Raw genomic sequence first — 27,213 nt, 5'->3', positions numbered from 1 at the left:
ATGAGTGAACGCTCCCAGCATTCTCTGCAACTTACAACAGTTCGTCGCGAAAGTTGAGCGAGGCTGAAAAAAGGCAGACTTAAAGGTTAATTTGTACTTATTCACTGTGTATTTAGTACCTTTCCTTGAAGTGCTTTCATGCTTTTTTCGTATGATGGACTCTCTCTTAATCAGTGTACCTATTGTATATTCAGAGAAGAACTTTGCTTGGACCCGGAGAACTTTGTTGGCGAGCGATTCGGATTGTAGGTAAACCTTTTTGGACAAAGAAAATATATTTGATTTATTTATATTGTTAATGTAGTAATATGTAGTTCTTCCCCTTTTGATCGGATTTCAGCTTGCTTCTAAGTTAGCTTCGTTCTGCATGAAACATCATCATGTATCTCCCCCCACCCCGCCATATGTGTATTTTCGTGAGTGTTGCCCCCCCCACTGACGGTATCTTCAGTATTCTCGCGAGTGTTGCCTCCCCCCCCCCCCTCCCACACACACACACACACACACACACACACACAGCGAACAAGATGAAAGACGTAGAATGGCTATACCTGTCTTAGGAGGTGAATAATTTTATCTCAGATGAATTATTTGTCTTTGTTTAATCATAACGAGATCTTTTAGAGCAATGTATCTGGAATGAGACAACGCATGGCATTAAGCTTACACGTGTAAACTGCTATATGTTTTGAAAATTAATTTGTTTGAGATGCTTTTACTTGTAATGTACATATTTCTATCAGTCAATTTGAAACAACCACATCCCCTCCCCATGCTCAAAGGGGAGGGGGTACTCCGAGAAAAATTGGGTGGGGGCACTTCCAAAAATCCTTACCCTATTTAAGAACAAAATCAACGTTTTTCTTGCCATGATTTTTCTTATCCTATTAATGCCCTGACCAAAAATTTGATACCCTATTTAACTACTGACTCTTAAGGTGGCCGAACACATTTTCTGCAATTTCCACTATAAACAACAACATTTGAACATTTTGGACATTTGTGTGCTCTTGCTAATGCCATTCATTCTTGCTAATGCCATTCACCCCCTCCCCTTTATATGCCTGCTGCGCAGGCTTGTGGTGAACTATAATATCTGATGTTTTGTTGTGTGCGTTGTCTGGAGTCACCAACCGCCAAATGTATTATTTCTTATCCAAAATTAACATCTGCTTAAAATGCTTGTTTACAGCCTGATATGTATTTTCAAGTACAGTAACTGATCTTAGAGACCTAAAGACAGTTTTACAGGAAATTAGACCTACAGCCAAACATTTCTGGATCAATGTTGGAGATTTTGATCACGGTGTGAAAGGTCAAAATATCAGGGAATAAGCTAGATTTGCAATAAAAACTTAGATTGAGGGATACTTTTAACTGGTAAAATTTTTTCGACAGATACATGTAAACCATGTACTGCAAAATTGGTCCACGAAATTGAACTAAATTTTGACATGACACAACCTTGTTGAAGCATATAATTTTGAAAATTTGATGACAATACAGGTTTAAATTACATACAAATCTGACAGTCCTGAATAGCTGCTAAAAGATGATATTTTAGTACTATGGGTTAGCTTTTCCAGCCACACTTGTTATTTTGGCTTGCTAGCATTTGTAAAAAGTGTAATTTTAGGGTTGCGTTTTGCTTTTTGCAGGACAAAATATGTACATGTAAGGCTGTCTCAGCAAGAAAATAATATATGGGTAGTCCATTCAAGTAGTCCATGGTCCAGGTCCATCGGGGAAGTCCATGGACTAGGGGTCAGCAAAATGTACCATTACATGGTCAGTATAAATACAGACTGCAGACTGCGGACTACGGGCTATGGACTTAGGTATAACACATGGACTAATGGATCAGGTATAAAATGCGGACTGGACTAAATGCGGCCTACCGACTGCAATCTGTGTTTTTTACTGACCGGTCATAACTAATATTACATTTATATACAAGTATGTAGTTTACATGTATTACATGTATAAATGAGAATGAACCCTCTCATGTGTACGTGCTTTGTGATTAATTCATTTGTTTTTGCCCCACTGAAGGAAGGTCAATTTCACATCTACTTAACAGCTCAGTCACACAATGCTGTTCTTCGAATTTTTGTTTTTTAACATACCAAACCTACCAAAACTCGAACACACTCTTTAATCTACAACTACTAGTAGCTTTTATTGTAGCAGAAATGCCCAGTCAGAGTGTCCAACCAGGCTAAGTCCGATGATTTATTGTTATTTGCAGGGTTCACAGTGACATGTTTTTGATAAGCATTAATTTTGATTTAATAATTACCAAAGGTACATTACTTTCAACAAGTTTGGACGTTTAATTGTAGGATGCTTTGTTAGAACATAGCTTAGTTAAATGTTTGCCTTCAAAACTTGAATCAGACAGGAAAATGTATGGAATTGATCTGCATTACATGTATGTTCTCATAAAAGATATAATAATAATAAGAAACAAAAATTTCCTTTCAGGTGATAAAAAGAACAAGCAAATCCAGTAATTCAAGTTCTTGCTTCATCAAGCATGTGATGGCGCTGTCCAAGAAGAAAGTATGTGCTTCATACTGTACTGTAAATATTTTGGATCCTTAAAATTCCAAGCACTTACAAATTTCAGACTGTTGTATTTTTGGACATTTCTTTGTCCGAAATTTACATTGTCCAAAATTTTTTGCAAGTAATGTATATGCAACTAGTTAAATTTTATGTTGTCATAATGAGGAGAGTAATGAGCAGAGAAGAGTTTTTATTTCATTGAGATGTCCCCCAGTTCAGAAGATTTTAAGTTTCTCTTTCAAGCTTATTTACTCCTGGGTCAATATTATTCCTTGGAATGATTCAGAATTTGTTACCTATGGCTTCAGAGTTAATGTCTGGTTCAGAATCATTTATCCTACTAAGAAATGCCTTTTCTTGCAGTCTCAAGGCTAACATTGTGCTGCAAAAACACTGATTGATTGTTAGAGGAATTTGTTTTGGTGGAGTAGAAATGTTTGGGTGGTCCTTTATGAGGGAGTGAAATTCTTAAGACTCTGAAGCAAAATTTTAAGAGAAAATAATTATTTGCACATTGTTTTTATGCAAGTTTAGCAAAAGTCATGTACAAAATACTTACTAGTTACATATTGGATTTGGGAGGGGTACTTTGGGAATTTCTGGGTGGGGGTGTGCCGCTGGGACCCTGGAACCCTTAGCCTATACCAGAGCTAGTTCAGCTGAATTTTTGCCACCCTATACTAGAGCAAACTCCCCAAATCCCCCGTCTATCGACACTGTTGAGGCTGATTTGCATAAATTTAAAATTGCCGATTTAATTTTTTTATATTTTTGAGTGACAATTCCTGGTTTCCTTTGTCTAGATAACATCTTCAACCAACTAGTCAGTTTTGTGAAAAATTATACCCTATTCTAGACCCAAACGCTCTAATTTATATACCCTATCCTAGAGTAAACTGCTTGAAAACCATACCCTTCACAGCGGCACATACCTATATAGCCCATATATGGCAGTGCCCCCCCAGGCAGGCAAGTTGTTAGAGACATGGATCACAGGATCAAGGACCAGGGACCCAGGACAGAGGACCCAGGACAGAGGACCTATGACAGAGAACCCAGGACAGAGGACCCAGGTCAGAGAACCCAACTCAGAGGTCCCAGGACAGAGGACCCAGAACCCAGGACCCAGGACAGAGGACCCAATTCAGAGGACCTAGGACAGAGGACCCAACTCAGAGGACCCAGGACAGAGGACCAAGGACTCAGAACAGAGGATCATGGAGCAATTATAGGACTGAGGACTGACAACTGGGGATCAAGGACAGTGGATGAAAGCAAGTCTTGGATGACGAACTTTCATAAGTTGAATTATAGATATATTAAGGTATATGAGATATTACTGGCAGCAGAGATGGCGCAGTGCACCTTCCCCCGAGGGTTTTTCTCCAGGTACTCTGGTTTCCCTCACTCCTGAAAAACCAATATTTCCAAATTCCAATTTAACAAAATTGGCGACACATTACTGTGGGTTGATTGAGATGAAAAATTCTTTGATTACTCAAGGTAAACATTTGTAATTATACCAATTTATTACTCTCTCTTCATTTCCTAGGTACATGTGCACAAATTGGGAAGAAGCTTTATATAGTTTCTGTCTTTTTCAAAGATCTCTTTTTTAATCACAGGTACAGGGAAATTCCCGAGTCAATCAATCAATCAATCAGTCAGTCAATCAATCAATCAATCAATCAATCAATCAACCAATCAATCAATCAATCAATCAATCAATCAACCAGTCATTTAATTAATCAAAAAATCACTCAATAACTCAATTAGTGGTTAAGATATATAAAAAGCCCAGGATATGCAGCTAACTGAAATAGCAATTACCAATCTTTACATTTATCAAGTTGCAATTTGAAGATCTTTAACATTGTATTCCAATACCAGTTTGACGCACATGTAACTAGCAAACATGTAAACAGAGTATTGAACTGACCAGTGTGTTGTGTGGGTGTCATTCATTTGCAAATAAGTGGCTTGCTTATCACATTTTCCATACAATTCATTATATCAGAGTGGGGAATTATCCCAATAGCAATCATCATGAAAAATTAACTGAAACTCAATTATGGTAAAATCTGTTTCTGTGAATTAAAAGTTTGGTAATTCCTGTTGTATTTTCATGCGTACAGACATAAAACAAAAAAGAGCTGACATTTTGTTCAACATTGCCTTAAAAAGTAAATTTTTGCAATATTATTGTCGAATTCAGAAAGGGACAGTGAAATTTAAAAAACCCATGCAGAAAATAAACTAAAATATATTTCAATTAGAAATATTTTATGAAATGCTCCTTATCCAAGAAAATAAGCAAGTAAATGGAACACTCAATCTGACTCAATCAAAGCATAACTATTTAGTTCTTAATTAACACTCTCTGCATTCCACATTGTAGAGTTTTTAATCAGATGCAGACTTTCACAGGCATTCTTAGTATATAAAGAACTCATAAGAATCGGACTTTTAGTTTTGCGAATTTGAAAATGATGGATGAGTCATCAAAAGGTCATTCAAAATTATTATCACTGATTTTTATTCCTAATTGTTTGTCCAAAGCCTCCGTTACTACAAATTACAGTCAAAACTTATTTACCATTTTATTTATTTTTTACACCTGTACAGACATTTTGAGTGCTCATTAAAAAAATCTCATCTTTAAATTGTAGGATGCTCTTACATGTAAATGCAAAGCTAACAATATTCCTATTGAGTTCTAACGACAATTTATTTCAGTTCCTAAAAACAAATTGAAGTTACACTTTTTTGATATATGTACAGGCATTTTGGTGTACCACTAAAGAAGTTGGACAGCAGGATATAATCCTTACTAACAGTAAATTTGATTTTACAGAAGCCACTTATTTGCTCATGAAAACCTAGTTTCTCCTTCTCGCAAGATTCCTATTGAGTAGCTTTATGGTGAAATCTGTTCACTTCCATTGGTTTTCCTGGAAATCTTAAATTTAATTTGGAGTTGAAAAACAATATCTTTTGCCAACATCAACATAAGAAACCTTTTAAGGTTCTCTTCATTTTTATGTCTGATTTTGAAAAAAAATATACATGTATGTTGTACTTAAAATACCCTTGCCAGAATGCCAAGCTATTTGCTTTTCTTGAGAAAAATTTTTCCTGTATTCACTTTGAAAAGTTAAAATGCATTTTTGTAATGCAAATAAACTTGTTTTGAGAAAGTAGCTGCTCAACAGGAAACTTGTATTCAAGAAAATATTTTATTTGTTTTTTTCTGTAGTTTCAACGTGCATCATGCTCTAAAATCATTGGCTAATTCAGTTCTCACTGATCACAATTATTTTCTTTGGGCGAGCAACATTTTCATTTTTGTCCCTGATTTTTTTTTGTTAAGATCAATAGCATGATGGTGCTTGAAACTATAGTATTGTCATTTTACCACCTTTGAACAAAGGAAGCTTCCTAGAACTACTCTTTTGTGGTAATGCAAGTAAATTCGATTGGCTGATCAAGAAATTATTAATTGAATGCAATACCAATCTGCTACTTTTCACAAATTTATTCAATTTACTAAGTGTTATATGAAATTGTTATTTATTACTTGATCAGTATTGCAAAAACTTCTCAGCTCCGTTTTTCCAAAATAATGCACTTAAAGTATATTCAATTGTAGGATTAAGAAATTATGAAATCAATGCAATACCAATCTGTAGGATTTCACAAATTTATATAACTAACATGCATTTATTGTCACGTAAAATTGTTATTTCTTTCTCGATCAGTTTTAAAGAAAACGATATTTTTTCAAAAATAATTTCTTTGCTTCCTTTGTTTAAAGGTACCACAGCCGTGAGCTCATTAGCACAGAAGTAAACAATTACTAATTAACTCAGCTAAGAAAACACTACAAATTTTGGTGTCATAAGGTCTTCACATTAGCATTGACACTAATGTGTTAAAGATAGGCCAAACGTGGGGATAGTTAGAAGAACAGGGGTGTAGAACAGACCCTTCAGATCTAGTGGGCGTTCCTAGTCAGCCATAATATTGGCATCATAGTACATGTATAATAGAGAGAAAATTAACCCTTATGGTTATTTTCGTAAGGGTTTCGATTCAGTAGTTTTCAGTAGTTCAAAACCACTTCGGGAATCGGGCTTATTAATCCTACGTTTCTCCAAAAAGTTTTAACTAAGGCAGATTGAGTACGTCTAAGTGTTATTACTACTTAAGTATCAATTCAATAGCAGAACTAGTTAGTTAGGGTACAATTTTTTTTTAACACAAGTGAATAGTTTTTTACTGTGCTAATGAGCTTGTTAGATTTTTTCTTCGTGGATTTGTTATTTTCCACTGAACTTAGTATATTTTAGATTATTTTCAGGAACTGAGATGGCCCATACACCGGCACACAACACAAATGGTCAGATTTAAATCTAGCCGATCGATGTCCCTGCAAGGTTGTGGAAACTCTTGCTCCGAGGACGGTGTTTCTGACGTTTCTCTGCAATATTCCAACTGAGAAACCTGGTGAGTTTATCCGTTCTGCTCATTTTTGATGGAGGCACTTGGACACTTTGATGGTGTGGTCGTTTGCTCTCAAGTGGAGATGACATCATGGGGGAAGGCGAGGGTTTGCTTTTTATGTCTTTTTGTTTTACTTGACAAAGTCAGAAAACCACACCTTTATTCCAATTGGCTTGAAAGATGTTTGTTTTCAATCAGTGTTTCTAGACTTTTTCTGTTGTTGAGGACGTAAAATAGTAGTGCTTTAGTGTATAGTTCATGGCTAGTACATCCAGGATGTTGGGGTTAGTTTTGAACAATGAAGGTCACTGATCTGGCTTGACTGGAATTTCACAAGCGACACTAGAATGAGCTGATAGTCATCTGGGATTCTTCTGAAAAAGCTGATTCTCGTTTAGGGCTTTTTTTGATTAAAAAAAATTTCTTTTCGTGTAAATTCTGAAGATAAAAACAGATTAGGTATCGAATAAAAATAAGTTAGTCACAATTATCTTAAGAACAGAATTTATTAACACTATCAGTCCACAGTGCAAAGAAAAATTAAGAACATTAACCGCTTAAAATGTAAATTAAAATTATCTGGAATTACAACTTTGGCTTTTTTTTCTGGTTAACTCCAGGAACTAGTCAACCTAAAAGAACTCAAAAGCAGTCTCCTGCGCTGGCGTTACTTGGGTTGTCACGCAACACTTCTTCCCTGAGTGTTGCGTGATGATACAAATAACGCCTATGAAGGAGGCTTCTTTTTGGGGGATTTTAATCTTAGGTACTAAACATATAGCTACATTTTCCGTGATCAAAGTTCAAAGCGTAGGCCAATTGTTCATTTTGACTCCCAAAACGTGTAACTGACCTCGTAAAGGTTTTTTGTAACCAAACATATCCAGAGTTCGATATGAATTTTGTACGTCTAGGGTTTATCTTGTCTTCTTTAACTCACTTAATCTTGAAGTTGGTATTTAAGTTTTTTTTTTCTCACTAAACTTTGGCCAATTTCTCATTTTGATTTCCAAAACCTCAGATTTACCGCGAAAACTTAATTTTTTGAATAAGTACATAACTTTAAGCTAATTATCAATATTGCATACCAAAACTATAGATTCAACTTCTAAAACCAAGCATAATTTTTTTTTTTAATTTCGTAGGGCAATTGTTCATCTTTACGTCTTAAGCAAACTAAACCTAGGAAACGTTCTCATCGTTTTTTTCTCTAATAGTTTCTCAACTTCGTTGTTATCCTCGGGGATGTATCGGCAGTTAATCGTGACGAGACGAAGTAAACCAGGCGGTAAAACCTTTTGTCGGGTCGATTTTGTCGTTCGGTTTCCGACTGACTGCCCTAAGTTTCCGAGGATCCTGCGTTGTTTAATATTATACAAAGCCAAGATTAACAATAACAAAAGCACAGATAAATTTCAGAATTCCACCGTGTCTGCCTTTTTTAAAGACGATTTTAACTGTGAATATCTAATAAGATTTACTATGAATATTGAAACTACGATTCGTTCAAAAAATCTTTGGATTTTTTTGTACAAATTAGACTCGATCGATTTTAAATAATTGAAATTAAATATCAAAATAAAGTTAACACAGTTCTAGGTGATGTGAGCGGACGAAAATCGCCCGTTTGCTTTCGCATTAGTATTTATTTACTTTAGCAAAATACGCTTAAACCAGAAAACAAATTACTAATCTTTCCTCGCTTTCACTTTGATCTTATTTTAACATAAGCGAAAATTCCTAAACTTGTATCAGTTTGGATGTAGAGTTTCAGGTGACTTGTGTTCTTTTGGTGAAGTTTGTGGCAGGACAGTCGGCAGGAGGTTTGGTCGGCAAGTCAGATCAATGATTTTTTGCGTTAGATTCTTTTCGACATCCATGGAAATTACTAAACGTGACTTGTACTTTAGCGTTCCTGTTTTCCTTTTCCCTCCAACGGAAATTTCTAGATACAGTGCATGGAACACGCATCTTAAATTTTACTATTTTGGCATTCTTTTTTGGCATTCTTTTCATGCACTATATACGGCTCTCAAAGCTAATAAAAATTCCAATTCAAATGTGTGGTATTATGACTTAGTTGAGTGAAACCGAGGAGGCATGGGGAGCAAACTTGTACCTCCCTCATTATGCCATCTCCACTTGGGAGCAAACGGCCATATCATTTAAGTGGTCAAGTGTGGTCATCAAAGATGGCGGGGCAGATAAACAAACCAGAATTTTAAAGTTGGAATAATAATGAGGAACAGAACAAACACTTCAACTCGGAGCAGAGTGGAAACAACCCGACAGGCAGGGACAAGATTGGCTAGATTTTTATTTTTTTTAGCACAAAAACGCAAATAAAGAGACAGAGACAGTTCCGTGTTGTCGTTTTTACCAGCAATCCATCATAACTAACCAGACAAACACTTGTATCCATCACTAAGTCCTGATATACAGTGTAATCTGTCACGCAACCTGTCCCGCAATCTTCCAGAAAACGGCGTGACAAGTAAATGAAACATCAAGCCGTGTAACACAACGCGCAAAGGACAAAACGTTGCAAACAAGTCGTTTCAACGGTTACAGAAAGTAGAACTAAGTTCCAACTTTCTCCAACTACTGAAGCAACTGTTTCGCATAAATTCTGTCCGTTACACGGTATGATAACGACCCAATGTTTCATACAACGCATTTGTCACACCGCCATCGAAAACATTAAGAGATTAGTTGCGTAAGAGATTACACTGAATAAGAGGACTACAAACCAAGTTCTGCTTTTAAGAAAACGACTACTTAAAACAATGTCTGCCATAAAACTCTCATTGTACTTCTATCGCGTTTTCGCTGTGGTATTTGCGAGTTGCAAACTGTACTTAGTTGCTCAAGAGGTCGACTTAAAAATAAGTTGGCCCTTCCCTATTGACACTTTGCGCAACTGTCAAAGAACGTCTTAACGTAAGCGTGACGCATGTCACGCTGATTTGGTTACAGAAATCTCGACAATTCACAGGCGCGAAAATGCATAACATCGTCGACTCCAATTAGGCTGTCCTAATTTAATAGAAGCACGGACGACTGAAAATCCCCTCGAATTGCGAATAAGTAGCACTATAGCTTCTTGAAAATCTGCACTGTAGCTCACTACTGTAGCACCTCACTGAAGCTCCTTGAAAATCTGCGGTAAAATTTCAGCATGTAAAAGAAAATGCTAATTTTTTAATAACGCGCGGAACGCGACAATGACTTTTTCGCCCGATGTTGACGTCAAAAACGTTGATCCCGAAGAAAAAAGTAATCCGGAGAAGCCATTTCCCAAACTGAGCAACTAAGCACATTTTGTGGCTCACAAATACAGCAACGAAATGAGGTATTAAACACAAAGACGCACTATAAACGGGATTACAAAAACAACGATAATTTGACGCAACTTTAAATTGTGATAGTAAATTTCCAAATAATTTAAAAATTTTGCAATATTTCAAGACAATTAATTCTGTAAAACATGAATTAAAGATTAAATAGTATCCAACTTTGGAGACGGCTACATCCTCAAGGAAATTAAATGCATGTTTTAAACTTTCTTTGTAATTGTAAATTTTCAAATAATTTTTAGAAGTGTCAAGTAGTTCAAGAAAATCTTTTAACATGAATTACAATTTAAACTGTATCCATGTTTAGAGACGACTAAATCCTCAAGAAAATTAAGCACCTTTTCCATTTTTTTCTCTGTAGGTGTTAATTTATAATAAAGAATTTTGCAATATTTCAAGAGAATCTGTAAATATGACGTCGAGATTATATTGTATCGAAATGTAGAGACAGCTATATCTTCAAGTTGTGCGTCTTTGTGGTTCTGAGAGCTTCATAACATACATTGCATTTCAGCAGCGATTTCCTTGTACCCTCATATCACTAACTTTACAATGGCCCATGATGGTTAAAACATAACCCAAATGGGGTGTAATTATTTTCATGGATTTTCCGCGACTTCCGGATCATAAAACAACCAAGACTTCATAGCCTAATTTCAAAGGGATTAATAAATGGAACACGTAATTGACATTTATTTTGTACTTATCACTTCAGCGAAAGTTCAAACAAAGTTATGAGAGTTTAGTTTTCAGAAGAAATAAAATATCTGAATCACACAGTGAAATCCCAATTTTGATTTCTAAATTCATGAAATCAAAATGAAATGAAATGAAAATTAAATCTTTTTGAAAGTTCGCAAGTCGTTTTTGAACTCCATAAAAAACCAACGATAAAACCACTGAATAGCAAAGTGGAATCGCCATTTTCATTTTCTACTGATCAATACTTCGTTTTGATAAAGCCTTATTGTGAAAGGAATTGGAATTCAGTAGAAATCGAAACTAAATCTCTTAAAGCAAGTGGACACACAATTGACATTTTGTAACTTGAAAACACTCGTACCCCTGCCCTAGGACTTTTGAATACCAAAGTGCAGTTACTTGTTTTTACTTCATCAACAATTCATTTTAACACTTGCATATTGCACTTAACTGGTGATTAACAGATTGAAAAAAGCAAAATATTTCACAGTTTTTTATTGCCAGTCGTCACCAAGTATTTTGCAGATTTGTGTAACTTGCAAAATATATATTTTTCAAACTCATGCTGAAGGGATAAGTATTAATAAATAAACTTAATGGTGAAGTCATATTTGTACCAATGGGCCACTGCACAGTAACTACAAATGCCACAGACATGCATAGCCAAACAGAGGTCAACTGAAAACTAAAAGACATCACAAAAAATAACATGCATTCTAAATAAATTTGTTCAAAGTGGATGACACCTCAGAGCAGAATATGAATAATAATGTGAATAAACATAAACAAAGAATTCTTCAAAAAAACTTTCAGACAAGCCATAGAATTTGTAAAACAGCTTTTCAGAGAGTAAAAATATTAGCTGCTCAATAATTTTATTCTAGTTGTCTACTGTAACAACCACTGCTAAAATCAATCAGTCCTTAAAACGTTTTGATAAGGAGTCTTCAGTTTAGCAGTTACTCAGCAGTTTCTTTCTTCGCAATTAATTTATGTGCCCACAACAGCAGAGTTTGTGTTCAGAATGTCATTGAAAATTCATTGGACTACAAAATGAAGTCTCTTGTTCTTTGTTGTTTTGAAATGGTTAGAGGAGACGGTCACTCCAAAAAACGTAAATTTAACAAATTGACGTCAGTTTTTCATGGGTCTGTCCAGTTATTGATCATGTATTTCGTCATAACATTGTCAAAGTAGCTGTGGATCCATGAGGCGATAGCCGAGTGTATCTGCAAACTACTTTAACAATGTTATGACGAAATTCATTGTCAATAACAGGACAGACACATTAAAAACTGACATCAATTTGTTTTTTACGATAACAAATTGTCAAATTGTCCGCTCTCGCTCGTTGATGCATCGCATAAATTATAAATTCATGTGTCTGTCCGCTTATTGACAATAAAAAATTAGCCAATGAGCGCGTGAGAATTTCTGCAGTCATGATAAAAAAGTATATTTTTTGTCAACCCTAATAAAAACCTTGCACTAAGCTTAGCAAATCACCGAAGTTTCAGCCTTTAAAGTGCAGGTTTTCCTTATGAAATTCCTCTCCAAGGATGCAAAAATTTGACATCGTTTCCGTCATTTTGAATAGTACTCAGCAGCCAGGCTGCATTTCCGTTGCATTATTCTGTCCCAGAGATTTTGTCCAAATGCCTTCCGACAAGCCTTTTAACCACCACTCTGGGTTATGGCTGCTCTTGAGCCATATTATTTTGAGCCAAACTTGCTCCAGACTAGGAAATGATAGCATTGAAGATAGTGAAGTGGATAATTGCTTGGAAAAAATACATTTTGATGCAAGTCAGTAGCAGGTTTTTCTCCTTCCCGCCAATTTCAAGTCGAATGGAATGACGTCACATAAAGACGACCTGGCTGTCAAATGCAGTTTTAAAATGGCGGCCTCTGAAGTCACTTCTTTCAAGACAAATTTCTTCAGGATAGCAGGCACTTCAGAGGCTGAAGCTTCGGTGAAAGGAAAAACCTGAATGATTACTTGCTAAAGGAGAAGACAAAAAAGTAAGCTTTTTGGAGTGACCTTTTTTAAGTTGAAATAAAATCCCTTGACTTCTGATACTGAGTTTCATTTTTCTCTAGCTAGAAAGGAAATTTTTGGAAAAAAATGTTCTTTACAATTGGACTGCAGAAATATTTTAAAATATACATGCACATGTAGGACAAGAATAAATGAAATGATAAGTCATCTACATTCAGAAATGTTCACTCTCCTGAAAAATTACTGTATTTCCTCAGTTGGCCCCTTCTCGCTGTAAAGAGTCCAGCCTGCCCATTTATTTTCACTTGTTGTACCCCTATCAGGGATAAAAGCAGAATTATACCTTCCAGCCCCACCTCCCCTCCCCCCCCTCCAACACCATCTCTGTGTCAAAGATTTATTATTGACCGATCCATGGAATTCCTTCTTGACAACCTGCCTTAAAGTTTATCTGCAACCCTTCAACTATGAGAAATTGAAGTTTTGTAGTTTTAAGGCAAGAAAGCATACAATGCACATACCCCCAGGTGTACTTTGTTACATGTACCTATGACCTGGCAAAATTGCCCTGTTGTAGTATGCTTCTCCCTTCCCCCTTATTTTTGACTTCAACGACCTAAATGGCAGGGTGTTGTCTAGAATGTGAAACCAATCAGGGGTACATGTACAATCTATTCCACTGATCCTCAGGCCCATCTGTATAAGGACACCAACCCAGCCCCTGCCCCAGTACAATTTTTCAACGATGAAAGATTGCGGTTTGCTTCAAGTTTTTGGAAGGGGAGAGAGAAGGGGGAGGGGGTGTTTAAAAAATGATTAATTTTAGTCAGAATTTCTTTTCAACTCCTTTTATCCAGTATCCCTTACATGTATAATTAGCCCCAATCTCTTTCTTTTTCTTGTTTTGATCCATATGGTGGGTGATCATATTACAGTGTAGCAGTGAAACACCAGCTTAGCACTCTTTCAGCCATAAATTTCTAAGCCCTTCCAGTTGAGGTCTAAAAGGACAGAATTTCCGGGTGGTGTCAACGATAAATTTATACAGATCATCTGATTGTTTTCTACAATCCCAGAACTTGGTTGATTATATGGAGTCTCCATTCTAATAAGGAAGTCATTCCAAATCTCCTTTTCAACCTACAAATTGCAGTTTTGATATTTGATATTACTATTAAGCCAGTTTCCCCTTCTTACATACATGTATGGGCACAAATCAGGAAGTCCAACAAGGGTTTCAAGGAGGAAATACAGTAAAGACATAAAGTATAACCAAATGAAATGTAATCCACTTTAAAACAAATTTATTTACTGAGCCAATGAAATCATTTAAAATTATTTACATGTCTGTGGTATTTCAAAATTAAAAGCAGAACTTGGTTTACATTAAGGAATGTAATGATCAACTCAAAACTAATCCTTAACCTGGTGAACCCTGAGGAAAAAATAGTGAATCATGAGAAGTTTGGAGAGTGAAGAGAGGGGATTGAGGAATATATAACAGTATGTCCCATTCTGAGGTGCCCAAAGGAACAACTGTCAAGTTGCCAAACACAAAGAAAAAAAGTGTTGCCAAGTGTCATTAAGGTGATTCCTCACATTTGCATTGTGCATCCTTACTGCGCATAATTTATGGCGCCATTAGCGCGCGTTCGTGCACACGCACATTGAAAACATGGTGGATTTGCCTTGATATTGAGTTCTGTCAATTGAAAAATGGCTATAGCTCATCAACGAACTGGGGCAGCCCAAATGTTTTTCCAGTCAGTTTCAGTTTTTTATTATTGCACACTATTTACCGAAAAACAACTTTAAAAAACAACTTAGCTTTGCATGAGAAAAGACTGATCTGATTTCTATTGTTGAAAATTGAATAAATAAGGAAAATGGCAGCTGCACTGTAGTCTTTTCTATTTTGCAGTTTGATAGCCATGGCAAACAATTTGGTTCCAATATTTTAACAAGGATTCAGCTGTCTGTAAAAATCAAACTTAAAAAGTTTAGATCATTGGAGAGCAGGATTTGGCTTCGCTGGTTGTTCGGTGTCGTGTAAGTCTGAAATGAGACCAGCAGACGTTCTATTATAGTGTTTGTGTAAAACCGAGAGGAAATGGATTTTATACGTTGGACTATTTTGTGACTATTGAACATCGGACCAACTTCCGTTCGACTTTAGTTACAGACAACCAAAAAGTTCTGAACACAATCTGAAAATTGGACACTCTACGTACTTACACACATGATAACATAGTGGCTAGTGTTGTCTAGCAACAGTAGCCACAAAAAAAATAACTAGACCAAAATACTGAACTGACACCAAATTAAAACCTATAGTACAACACACTTTCAATATTAAGTGACCACCAAACTAACGAAGAGCAGACACTACTCAACTTACACCAACAACTATTCGGCCCTAAAGTAGTCACTACGGTATTTCTTGACCTCAACAGAACTCACATGATGTTCTTCAATGAGCCTCAACACAAACTTCCCCAAAAGTAAACCAATTGAATCAGACCTCACCATAACTGATTAGTCACTGATTACTACCTTTTCATAATGGCTTGACAGGTTCTCAAAGCATCAGTGCTTTTACACTAAGACAACTACTTAAGGTAATTCCCCTGAAATAAAACTGCCAATAGATTTCTGTTCAAACTTTGTCCACTGAATACTTACCATATGAGAACTTTAATTATAAAATAAAAAAAGGGGGTGCCCATGCTCGTTAAGGAGCAGTGAGGCATTAAAAATGTCCCATTTTAGCATTATTTAATGCTAATTACAAGAATGCATTCCAAGTTATTGTAAATTCTTTGTTAGCCCAGACTCATGAAAACATGCCTCAAACTACAGTCAATACTTGTGTCGGACACAAAAAGTTTTTATCGACTACTCACTCACAATGTATTGAAAACGTTGGAGGGTGTAATTTGCAGTTGCAGGTTACAGGTCAAATACAGATAATAATTAATACGAATAAATAAATAAAGAAATACTGGATGTTAAAATTTAAAATTCCCAGAAGTGTTTTATTGGCAAGACTGTCTTGTAGTAGTTAATGACCAACTCTCCACTGGTGTTTATATTGGTGTTATGAAGTCCATCAGCAAAGTAATCTTAATTTACACAAATGTCTGGGTAATTTAAATAACTTTATGCTAATTATTTTCGAGATCAATAGGGTTACAACAGCAACAATAATTATCGTGAACTTGAATCTTCAGTTGCCGAACATTGCAAGGTTGAATTTGTAAGAAGTCCAAGTTCTACTGTAATCAAAGTAGTGCTGATTGTTTAAAAAGTAATTAGAATGTCTAGAATGTGATAAACCTTGATAACAAAGTTCACCTTCATGGTTAAGTATCATCTTTTATTCCTTATTTTACATCATCTCTAACTGATACCAATTAAAGTTAGGGAAATGTTTGCAGTTCAGTGTATGTGCAAGCCTTTACGCAGCCCAGTCAAATTTCTTGTATAATGTCCATGAACCAATCAAATGGGAGAAGATAACTCTGCTTGCTTAACAATACGTTCAGCACTATTTTCGAACTATCTGTGGAACTATCAATGGGTGAGGGACATTCATAGCTTGTACGTACATTCACAAGTGCAGATGTATTTATATTCCCTCAAGTTTGCTGTGATTCCTGTAATTATTATTACGATTATGATTATGATTATGATCATGATTATTACTGGTATTAATTTATTATTATTTGATCTGCAACCTGCAACCTGCAAATTACATCCTCTGCAAAAAAGTTCTGGTTGGGAGCTCAAGTTTTCAATACTCTGTATTTATGTGTTTATCCTATTTTGGACCAGTAATCAGACACAGAATTCAAGCAAATGTGCACAGTGTTTCTTCGTAAAAAGATTTTAGGCTTCCGACTTGAAGGCGCGGATAGAATTTTCTTCAGGAAAACATTCCCAGAATCGCTGATACGTGCAAGACGGCCATGATAGCTGATTGATTTGTCCAGCTTAGCATTGTGGAATAACCCTTTTCAGGGTTAAGAAATTTTCCCTCGGGAAACTGTTTCGATATTTTCCCCCAGGAAACTATGAATTCCCTTTGTAGATCAAAATATTGTCCTGAGAGACACAAACCAAAAAACTCTAGCCTTTGGAAACGTGAATTCCCTTTGGAGAACAAATGTGTCTTTAGAGACACAAAAGTATTTCTTTTGGGAAACAAAAATCCCTTCAGGTGACTAGATGTAGATCACTGGTAGTAGTGAAACACAGAGCAATAGTACAATATCCATGGTTGTTATGATGCTGTACATGCGAAGCAAAATAGCCTGCTGGACACTGACATGTGCTTAAAACCTATTTATAGTGTCATATAATTCATCACAGGAACATGTCTTTGTGTCAAATCCCAGTCCTGCAACAAGTAACTGCTTCTTCTAGAGGAATATATAGCACTTATTCTAATTCAGTGTTAAATCGATCGGTGTATTTAAACGCAGAATGTTGACTGCAGACTGCAGACTTTTTAACTGAATTGTGTTACCGTTTCCATCATCAATAACTAACCGTAAACAGGCTAACCAATGTGTTATTAATAGGCTAACCTAAGTGATATTCAGGCTAACCAGAGTCATGGTCAATCTAACCAGAGTGATATTCAGACTTAGGGTTAGGGTTAGTGTAGACTTTCACTATGATTAGCCTGAATAATCCTGTTTACGGTTAGCACTCTATAATGGAAATAGCACAAAATATAATTAAAAAGTCTGCAGTCTGCATTTTACCCCTGGTCTGCAGTCCACAGTCTACGTTTTACACTGACTCAGTGTTGAATGAAAGGTGGCCAAGACTTGGATTAAGGTCACTAGAAGTAGGAGGAATGGGAAACTTCTTACTTAGAGCCAGCAATAGCAAATCAGTTATAGAATGATACAAGCTGTCATTTTGGAAACTGGAATTAATTGCACAGGTGTTCAATATTTGCAAAATAATTGCAATTGATTAACAGTGGCAGATCTTGGGATCTATTATTGCTCATAATTGATTATCCCATAAGTTATGCGGTAATCAATTATGAGCAACAATAAATGCAAATAGCAAAAATGTTGAGTCATAAAAAAAATGCTAGGTGATGAAAACGAATAAAGTAAGCACGAAGGTGAAATGCCTACTGGTGTTAACTTCTGTCGGAGCAATGTTTAGCTAGCCAATGTATATTCTGGCACTTGTTGTCTTCTTATAAAAATGTCAGTTGATGTCAACATAGTATCAGTTATAGACTGTTGATTATATTTAGAGGTAAAAACTCTAAACAATTAGCACATCCTGGAATATTGGTGCGATGGCCAGAATGTAACCAAGTGCATTACAGTGATATGGGTACATGCAAATGAGAACTGCGATGGTTATACAAACTTCTTTTGCAAAACAAAGAATTAGTTGCAATGAAAATTCTAGAGAAATGAAGCATTGCTCTTAACCATGGACAAGACTGACACATACTACTTAAAATCCCTGCAACACTGTTCTTCTGTAAACTGGTATCAGTAATTTCATTGACTCTCACTTGAAAATTATTATGTTGGTAAAAAGGGTAACAAAGGGTTGTTCGATGGTAAAAATCTTTACACATTTTTTGCTTGACAGAGTACAACACTTGAAAATGTTGAGGGGATATTGTACACTACAACGTCAAATAACTTACTGATGTAAATATATAACCCAAATGATATGCCTCAGCACTGCTTTTGTGAACAATTTAAGCATGTTTTGCTACTGGTGCTCAGTGATTTATACATACGGTAATCAATCTCAGCAGCCAAAATCAACAAATTTCTTGATATTATTTTCTAATGTAGCTTCCTTGAATGCCCAACCATCCAGTGATTGAGTTGAGTCAGTATTCATTACAGTGTTCCATAGTAAATCATGCATCACATCAAATCACATTTCATCATCACTAGCATTCCTTTGATACTATATTCTTAATCAATTCTATTTTATTTTTACAGGGAAACTGATGAACATCCAAATTTGTGGCTTTATCTGCAAAATTATTGACAGAGCACTAGCACAGGAAGCTCCTACTTTGAATTCCAAGTGTAAACTTTGCTCACAAAAGCTAAAGTAATAGAAGAAAAGCATCCTAGCCTCAAAGAAATGCAAGATAAGATAATGCCAGTAAATTGGGATAATGTCCAAGAAAACATAGGTAGACGAAGAGCATTTCAGGTGTACACAACTGGTTAGAACAATATCTTGAATAACACCACATGTTTTTAATTAGTAACATGACAATTCCTTTTCACAGATGCCCTTTAACATTTCTCAATTTCAACGAATGTCTGGCTTCCAGGCTATATCAGTAAAGGCTAAGATCCTACTAAAAGGTGATTGTAAAAGAATTAATGTTAGAGGGGAAAGGCTAATGAAGATTGATTTTGACATTGCAGATGAAACACTTAACACATGGTAAATTTACAGATACAAAAGTCTTACATCACTGAAGGCATTAGTTATAATATGCATAGTTTTAATTATAAGACATATCTCACTGCATACAGTGAATACATGTACCATCAAACAGTACTGTAAAGCAAGCGGATGTGATCACAAATAGTATTGAACCACCTGGACACCAAGAATTATCCGGTAAAGTTGTTGCCTCTGTCATGCCAAATAGTATGTACTAATCATAAATCAACTTTATGTGATAGTTGTCTGATGTGTAAAACAAAGATCCAGATAGTTGTTAATAATGTTGCAAAGTGTCATAAATGCAAGCTAACCAGTTTTGGTTAATAAGCTCCTAGACACATCAGTAATAGAATATATTAGTCCTTACCAATGACTTGAACCAGATACTGTACATTTACCCTATCTTTGATACAACTATGAACACATTTTTATACAAGGTAGCAGATAAAGTCACTGATTGTATTGAAAACCAACCACTAGAATATTTTTCAATCAAAACCTTTAGGTGTACAGTCAGTGACAAAGTCATCTTGTAAGCTGCATGACAGATACAGTAAAAACCTGCGTGTCAGAACCTACTTTTTTCAGAGTTTGGCAAAACAGGTTCTTGTATTATGGGGTACTTATTGACAGTTTAGGCTAAGTAGGTTCTTAATTAGGTTCCTAATTTCTACAGAGCAGACATTGTTGTTGATTATCAGAAAATAGTATAAAATCTGGTCTGTTCTTCATTATAAATATTTATTAATGTACCCATGTTGCCAAAAGTCCTAAAACACTAATTGATCAATGATACAGTACTGTATATAAAATGTATCTTTCCATCAAGAACAATTCAATTTTCTAAACTCTCGATCACCTTTTTGGTTTTTGGTAAAAAAATATAGAAATTAAATAGTTAAACCCACATATAAGAACCTGTTGGAATTTGTTTGGCTAAACAGGTTCTTATATTTTGGGGTATTAAAAAAGCAAATTTCTGCCTGAAGGCTCTTAAATCCCTAGGTTCTTACACGCGGGTTTTTACTGTATTTACAATGTCATATACAGGGACCACTGAGCATCATTTGACTTGGGGTAGTAGCAAGCACATAGCGAGTGAGATATGCTCTTAAATAATTTGACACTGTACGGTACTTAGAGCTTCAGAGCTGCTGAATGTTTGACTGTCATTTTCAAACAACTGATTATTCATCAAATGGCATCTATATCAATTACAAAAAACTAGGATGGGGGACCTTTCTATAGCTATGCACCATTGCGCTAGAAGCTTTGCATTTCCTGGTATGCTGCATGGCAATTTGAGTTGAAAAATTGTTACAGTTAATAACCAATATGCTTTATTTATTAGATCACAAGAAAAGCTAAAAGAGCTTCAAACACATGTATGCGATTAAGTGTATGTTCAGTTCAAGAACATTGGATTCAATCATACGCACAACTGGATCATTCTGCTGTTGCACACTGTCTTCCCTCTGAACTACTCAAGAAACATGTTAGAAATTTAATTACCTGATAAAGAATGCTATTCCTGTCAAAATAACCATGTTTAATAGATCGTTATGTCCACTTCATTAGGTTGTAATTTCTTTGCTCTGATTGCATTAAGCATAAACTGTTAAGCAGTACCCACATGCACGCTTTGCGAGCCTACTTTTTTTTTAAGGTACAGTACAAAAGGGAACCTTTACAAAAGGGAACCTTCCCATTTTCTCCATTTATTCCCTGAACTTTCCCTGATTTTGAAAAACAAAAATTTCCCTGACTATTTTGGATCCTATAATAATAGTGCATTAATTTAAAAAGGAAAAAAAGTGGTGCATTTTAATTCTTTTTCTGCTGTAGAATCTGATGACTTGGGTACCCTGTAGGCATGCCTTTGGGGGATTCCCCTGAAGGAACCAGGTTAAGTTTTAAGTTGATCATTGCATAAGAGCACAAGTGTTTACCTGGTCCTGGATTGCAAAAAAAAAAAGAAATTATCATTCTAGAATAAGCGTGTGGATAGTACTCTCCTCCTGTCTTGTCCTCAGGTATTTTGTCTTCAGCTGTTAAAAAGAAGAAATAGAAAAATTTAGATACTGTACAACTGTTTATGATGTAGTGGCATAACACCAGGTGAAATGATTCCCAGATTAAGAAGCCTTCCCAAAGTACTTGAGTTATGATCTTGAACACAGCACTCTACTCAAACAGTAACTTACTTCACCAAGGATTATAAATGGATCCCAGCAACCTACAGTGGAACCCTATTAATATGGTCACGAACGGGCCATGAAAATTTGGCCATATTAACAGGTTGACCGTATTAATGGGGTAGGGTCAAATTTCATGACTGGCCTAAATTGAGTGACGTCTTAACAGAAGTAACAGATATTAATATCACAATTGCACTTTTGAACCACTGTTCTTTTATAAACAGCTGGAATGCAGATAGAATTTTAAAACAATCTCAGAAACTTCAATCAGTTCATACAATATATTTAGATTGGAACTTTAGATGAACATAACCCTCACCCAGACGATCACGTTATACAAACTACTGATAATCCTAGGTTTAAACCATTTACCATATAACTTGAAGTCCCAGTAGCTGTTTAAACAGGGTAAGATTGTAAAGGATTATACAGGTTGGGTTTTCAAAATGTGGCAGTTGGCCGTATTAAAGGGCTGGTCACATTTATAGAGGGTTTTTCTATGAGAAAAATGCATGGGCGTTTTGCTACGGGGTTTCACTGTACTAGACTAACATGACAAAATGGCAATAACCACGGGATTAAGCATAATTTGAGTTCTGTGCAAGATTTATTAAACATGTACATTATACATGTAGTCACTATAACCTACACAAAATAATTAACTTAAGGTAATGATCCCCTATGAAAGTAGCAATTACTGGCTGTTAACAAATGCTGCAAGTAGCGACATTCCAAAACTAAAGCCCTGGCCAAATGGACCCACAGGTAGAGGCAAGCTCAAAACTTGGGTCTACTTGCAACTTTGTTTAGCCAGGCCTTGGGTGCACTTGCGTTGACCTGCGATGACTTGCACTCAGTTTGGTCAAGATCAAATTTGCATGTAAGTCGATGCAAGTTTTCACAGTTGAGTTACCCACTGTAGTCAGTTACATGTAGCACATGTGACGGAAAATAAATATACAGTGACAGTTAATAAATACAATATGACAGATCATTAATTATTCAAAGTGAGGTGCCAGCACTTCAATCCTTCATCTCTTTGGTTACATTTATTTCTCTGTCAAGTTCTGGCATCAACTGGTTTGTCAACTGTGTTGCAATTTACCCTACCACAAGTGAAAATTTATGAATGAATGCATTTTGTTGTTAACAAGGGTTACATTAACATTTACAGCAGGAGGGCAACTGGTTTTCACAGGCAGGCAAAATTCGTTCAACTGAACTTCGTCAGAAGAAAACCTTTTCCGTAGATGGTCAAACCAGGCTGGCAAAATCATCCTGACAGCCGGTCAATTTGCCTGCTGCCCAGCACCTAATGAAACCCCTGATTTAATATTAAGGGACAGTGTCCTAGTCTGTGCATGTGTGAACTCTTGAATATTGTTACAGAATTCTGTGTTCAATACACCATTTGAAGGCTCAATGAATGCAAATTCTCAAGATAATGAAGATACATGCAATGGATGCAGATTCCAGAAAATATCCATGCCCTTCCATCTTCATCTAAACTCCCTTCTTGGCTTTGGAAATTCCACAATGCTAACCTGAAAGCTAGCTACATGACCCATAGCCTGTAGAACAGGCGGATTAGCAGGGCAGAGAGCAAAACGAGATACACGGGCGCGAAGCACAACCACAAGTGCGAAGTGCGAGACAAAAAAAATCCACCTGTAGTCACAGCATTGTTTATGCTCGACCGACCCTTGAAATGATTGGTATGAAAGAATGAGAATTTATTGGCATGAAAAAAAGGCTCAAGTAACCAATTTGCAAATATATACAGGACGCAAAATAGTCAACAGACCACAGGCAGACCACTCTATGTGTTCGTGGTTAATAACTGCTTATATGAAACAAACAGAATCTATGAGGATTATGGATAAAGCTCTGAAAATTGCATATCTAAATTACATCTCAGTCTGAATATCCCAATAAAGTTAAATGAAGCGATAATTGACATGTGTGGTGGTTTTTCGCCTTCTTGGGCTGTCCGAAGCATCCTTTTACAAAATTACTTTTGGCCGGAGACCAGTAAGACAAGAGAGGGAGACAAGGCTTGCAACTTGGCGGCCACCAGCCGCGACCTCCTCCACTGCAAACTGGAATTAATGCCAAAACACTGAAAATCTGACATGAATGGCGATGGTTGCTGATTGATGAGATTTTTTATATATTTTTTTGCTGAATTTGAGCTTCATCCCTACAACGTTTTCCGAGAAAATCGATGCTGAAATCACGAAAACAGCTTTCTCAATATAATCAGTGCCAAACTCAGTGGCCAAAGTAATTCAAGGCATGCAGACCATTTCAAATCTACCAATCAGCACTTGGCATCACATTAGGCTGCCGTGGGATACAGCAAACCAAAAGGATGGATTGACTTATTTTCTTATGTTCAATGTTTTAGAAGCAAAGATCTTTAAATATGATTTTCTAGAAGGACATGATGTGTGACAAAATAACCATTATTGATTGTCAACACAAAGAAATGTAGTCACCATCATGGCAACTAAACCAGAATTTTTGGTCGCCAAAGATGCAATGTTACTTGCATTGGCAACCCTATCGGTCGTAATTTCAAGCCATGGGATGGCTTTTAAAATACTATGCCTGTGTTAAGCCTGCAGTCTTGTAAAAGGAAAGGGCCAAATTGACCCTTTTTTCCTTTTTCTAAGGGGCATCTCTGATTGCATCGCGGGATTCCTGCAGTGGCGCGGTCTGGCGGAAACACTGGTTTCCACTTGTTCCACTACTCATCACCATTTTGAATTTGTCAAACAAACTTGAAAAATTCAGCTCAAACTTTTTAAGTTGTAAACCAAACTTACCGCATGCACAATTCATTACACTGTCCCCTCAAGTTTCATGAAAATCTTTCAGATCTATATATCCTTTAACATTGTACAAAGAGGAGGGATTTACTTAGAAAAAAGTCAAATGGTTTTAGCTCATGATTTTAATTTACACGTATCATTGTTTTAATGTACTAATTACTAAATATCTGCTTATTGTACTGATTTCAGGGCTCAAAATAGCGATTCTCAATGAGATCCAAAATTGGGTGTTTGCAGCCAGATATTAAGAGCAGCTTGCTGTAACAATCCCCTATACCTATACAGGATAGAAAAAAAAAACTGATTTTCTCAAACTTTGTCAGGGCAAAGGTTTTCAGTAACTTGTTTCAAAACTGTAACTTTCAGGTTGTTTGAATATTATTTTCTTGTTGAGAAAACCTTACATGTACCTATTTTGCCCTGCAAAAAGCAAAACGCAACCCTAAAATTACACTTTTTACAAATGCTAGCAAGCCAAAATAATAACAGTGGCTGGAAAAGCTAACCTATAGTACTAAAATAGCATCTTTTAGCAGTTATTCAGCACTGTCAGATTTGTATGTTATTTAGACTTGAATTTTCATCAAATTTTCAAAATTATATGCTTCAACAAGGTTGTGTCATGTCAAAATTTAGTTCAATTTCGTGGACCAATTTTGTGGTAGATGGTTTATGTGTACCTGTCAAAACAATTTTCTTGGTTAAAAGTATCCCTTAATCTAAGTTTTTATTGCAAATCTAGCTTGGGCAAACAAAATCAAAGGAGACCGATGGCCAAACTCATGGATTAAGTAATCTAGAGATGAAATATGTTGGTGGGCTTGCAATTATTGGTGTTTTATTAAATGCTGTTAAAACAAGCCGGGTTTGTACCATGCTAGGTCACACTTATCTTACAAAGTGTAGTGCGGCTGGTGTGTCCCACTTGGGAATATCTGATCACAGTTTTGTGTATGCAAATTTGTGAATGAGAAAGGAAAAGAGCTCCCTGATGATTAAGACCATAAATAATTACAGAACTTTCAACCAGCAGAAATTTAGAAACAACATCGAAAGCGCCCCTTGGAGTGTATGTAAGATTTTCGACAATATTGATGACCAGGGCTGGGCATGGCAACACCTTTATCAGGATATAGTATCTGACCACATCCCAACCAGGCAAGTGAGGACGAGGAAAAACAAACTCCCATGGATAACCAACAAAATAAAGTAAGAACAAAACAAACGCTATTGTCTCCTAAAGCTCTACAAGGCTAACAAAGATACACACACTTGGAGCCTGTACAAAGCCACTCGGAATTGCGTCAAAAAATTAACATGTGACGTGGAACTCACTTATTGGAGAGAGCAATTTGCAAAATCTGAGAACAGCAAAAATGTTTGCAAGTTGTAAGGAAGGCTCAAGGCAAAAACGCGAGAAAACCAATACCTCCTGTGCAAGATAGCGATGGTACTATCTTGACGAATGACTCCGACAAGGCTGAGGAAATGAATAATTACTTTGCAAATATTGGAATTAAGCTTCCTGAAAAGTTTCATCACAATTCTGGTTCCTCAATTAACCAGCCACCAGCAACTATTAACCCTGTGTCCCATTTTCTGGATCAGATATCCCTTTCTGAAGAACAAATAAAGCTGAAATTAACTCACATCATGCAAAAAACAGGTGGTCCTGATAAAATAACTTCGCGTGAATTGGCCGAGGCTGCTGAGTCACTCTTTGAAGGTCTTTCTAGCATTTTTAAAAATAGTATACAACGTGGCATTTTCCCCAGTAATTGGAAGACTGGAGAGGTAGTTCCGGTATTTAAGAAGGGGATCAAATCAGACTGCACCAATTACAGACCACTGACAATGCTCAATCTGAACAGCAAAATATTGACAGCCTTGTCTGTGATTCCTTAGATCATCATCTTGGAAAAAAATGAACTTATACACCCAAATCAATGGGGTTTCAAGAAAGGTGTCACCACCGAATCGCTACTTCTGTACTTAACTAAAACATGGAAAAAGGCAATCGACGATGGCTACAAAGTTGGAGTTCTATTTGTTAACTTTAAGAAGGCATTTGACACAGTTGACTGTGCCATCCTAAAAACTAAATTGTCTGATGTAGGTGTGTCTGGTATATTCCATGAGTGGATTGCAAGCTACCTTCATGAAAGATCACAATATGTCACTGTAAACGGCGCAAGATCAATGCTACAGCAAATTGACATCGGTGTTCCCCAAGGTTCCTTAATGGGACCCAGACTGTTTGCAATATATGTCAATGACTTACCAACTTCTTCCGAGACTGGATGTATTCATATGTTCGCAGATGACACTACTATCTATTATATTGGGGAAGAAGTCGAAGAAATTGCTAATGAGTTAAACCTAATCTTAAACGACTTCAAAGTGTGGTGCTGTAAGAATCATCTAACTGTTCACACTGGCAAGACCATGGCAATGTTGATCTCCAGCCATGCTTTTGTTGGTCCAACAAGACCTCTAATGTTCGGAGATTCTTACATTTATTTCAACACTAAATTCACTTGCTTGGGTGTTGAAATTGACTATAAATTGAACTGGAAACCACAAGTAAAAGC

The 27,213-nt window shown here is 36.2% G+C and overlaps 2 protein-coding genes across 10 annotated transcripts in view; one reads left to right on the top strand and one right to left on the bottom strand.

Annotated features, from left to right (window-relative positions):
• On the top strand, positions 1-9,430 carry LOC110059414 (uncharacterized). 9 transcript variants are annotated; one of them, XM_089274642.1, is made up of 5 exons: positions 1-85; positions 195-245; positions 1,659-1,864; positions 2,485-2,562; positions 3,459-9,430. In XM_089274642.1, the coding sequence occupies exon 5, from the start codon at positions 3,554-3,556 to the stop codon at positions 3,980-3,982; it is 429 nt and encodes a 142-aa protein (XP_089130768.1). In that variant the 5' UTR covers positions 1-85; positions 195-245; positions 1,659-1,864; positions 2,485-2,562; positions 3,459-3,553; the 3' UTR covers positions 3,983-9,430. The 9 variants fall into 9 exon arrangements, with proteins under 9 accessions (XP_089130768.1, XP_089130769.1, XP_089130765.1 ...); XM_089274643.1 differs by having other exon boundaries at positions 195-249; positions 1,659-1,764; positions 3,491-9,430; XM_089274639.1 differs by having other exon boundaries at positions 195-249; positions 1,659-1,764.
• Positions 9,371-27,213, bottom strand: part of LOC149102449 (uncharacterized) — a 23,447-nt gene continuing 5,604 nt past the window's right edge. Inside the window, exon 3 of the mRNA XM_089274636.1 lies at positions 9,371-21,638. Within this exon, the coding sequence (XP_089130762.1) occupies positions 21,415-21,638 (224 nt within the window). The 3' untranslated portion in view covers positions 9,371-21,414. The remainder of the gene's footprint in view (positions 21,639-27,213) is intronic.

This window comes from Orbicella faveolata, unplaced genomic scaffold (genome assembly GCF_042242905.1).
Source record: "Orbicella faveolata isolate gen_17 unplaced genomic scaffold, um_ofav_v1 contig_36, whole genome shotgun sequence".
In the NCBI taxonomy this organism is placed as follows: domain Eukaryota; kingdom Metazoa; phylum Cnidaria; class Anthozoa; order Scleractinia; family Merulinidae; genus Orbicella; species Orbicella faveolata.
Note: the sequence above shows the minus strand (reverse complement) of the source record. Positions and strands in the feature narration are given on the sequence as shown.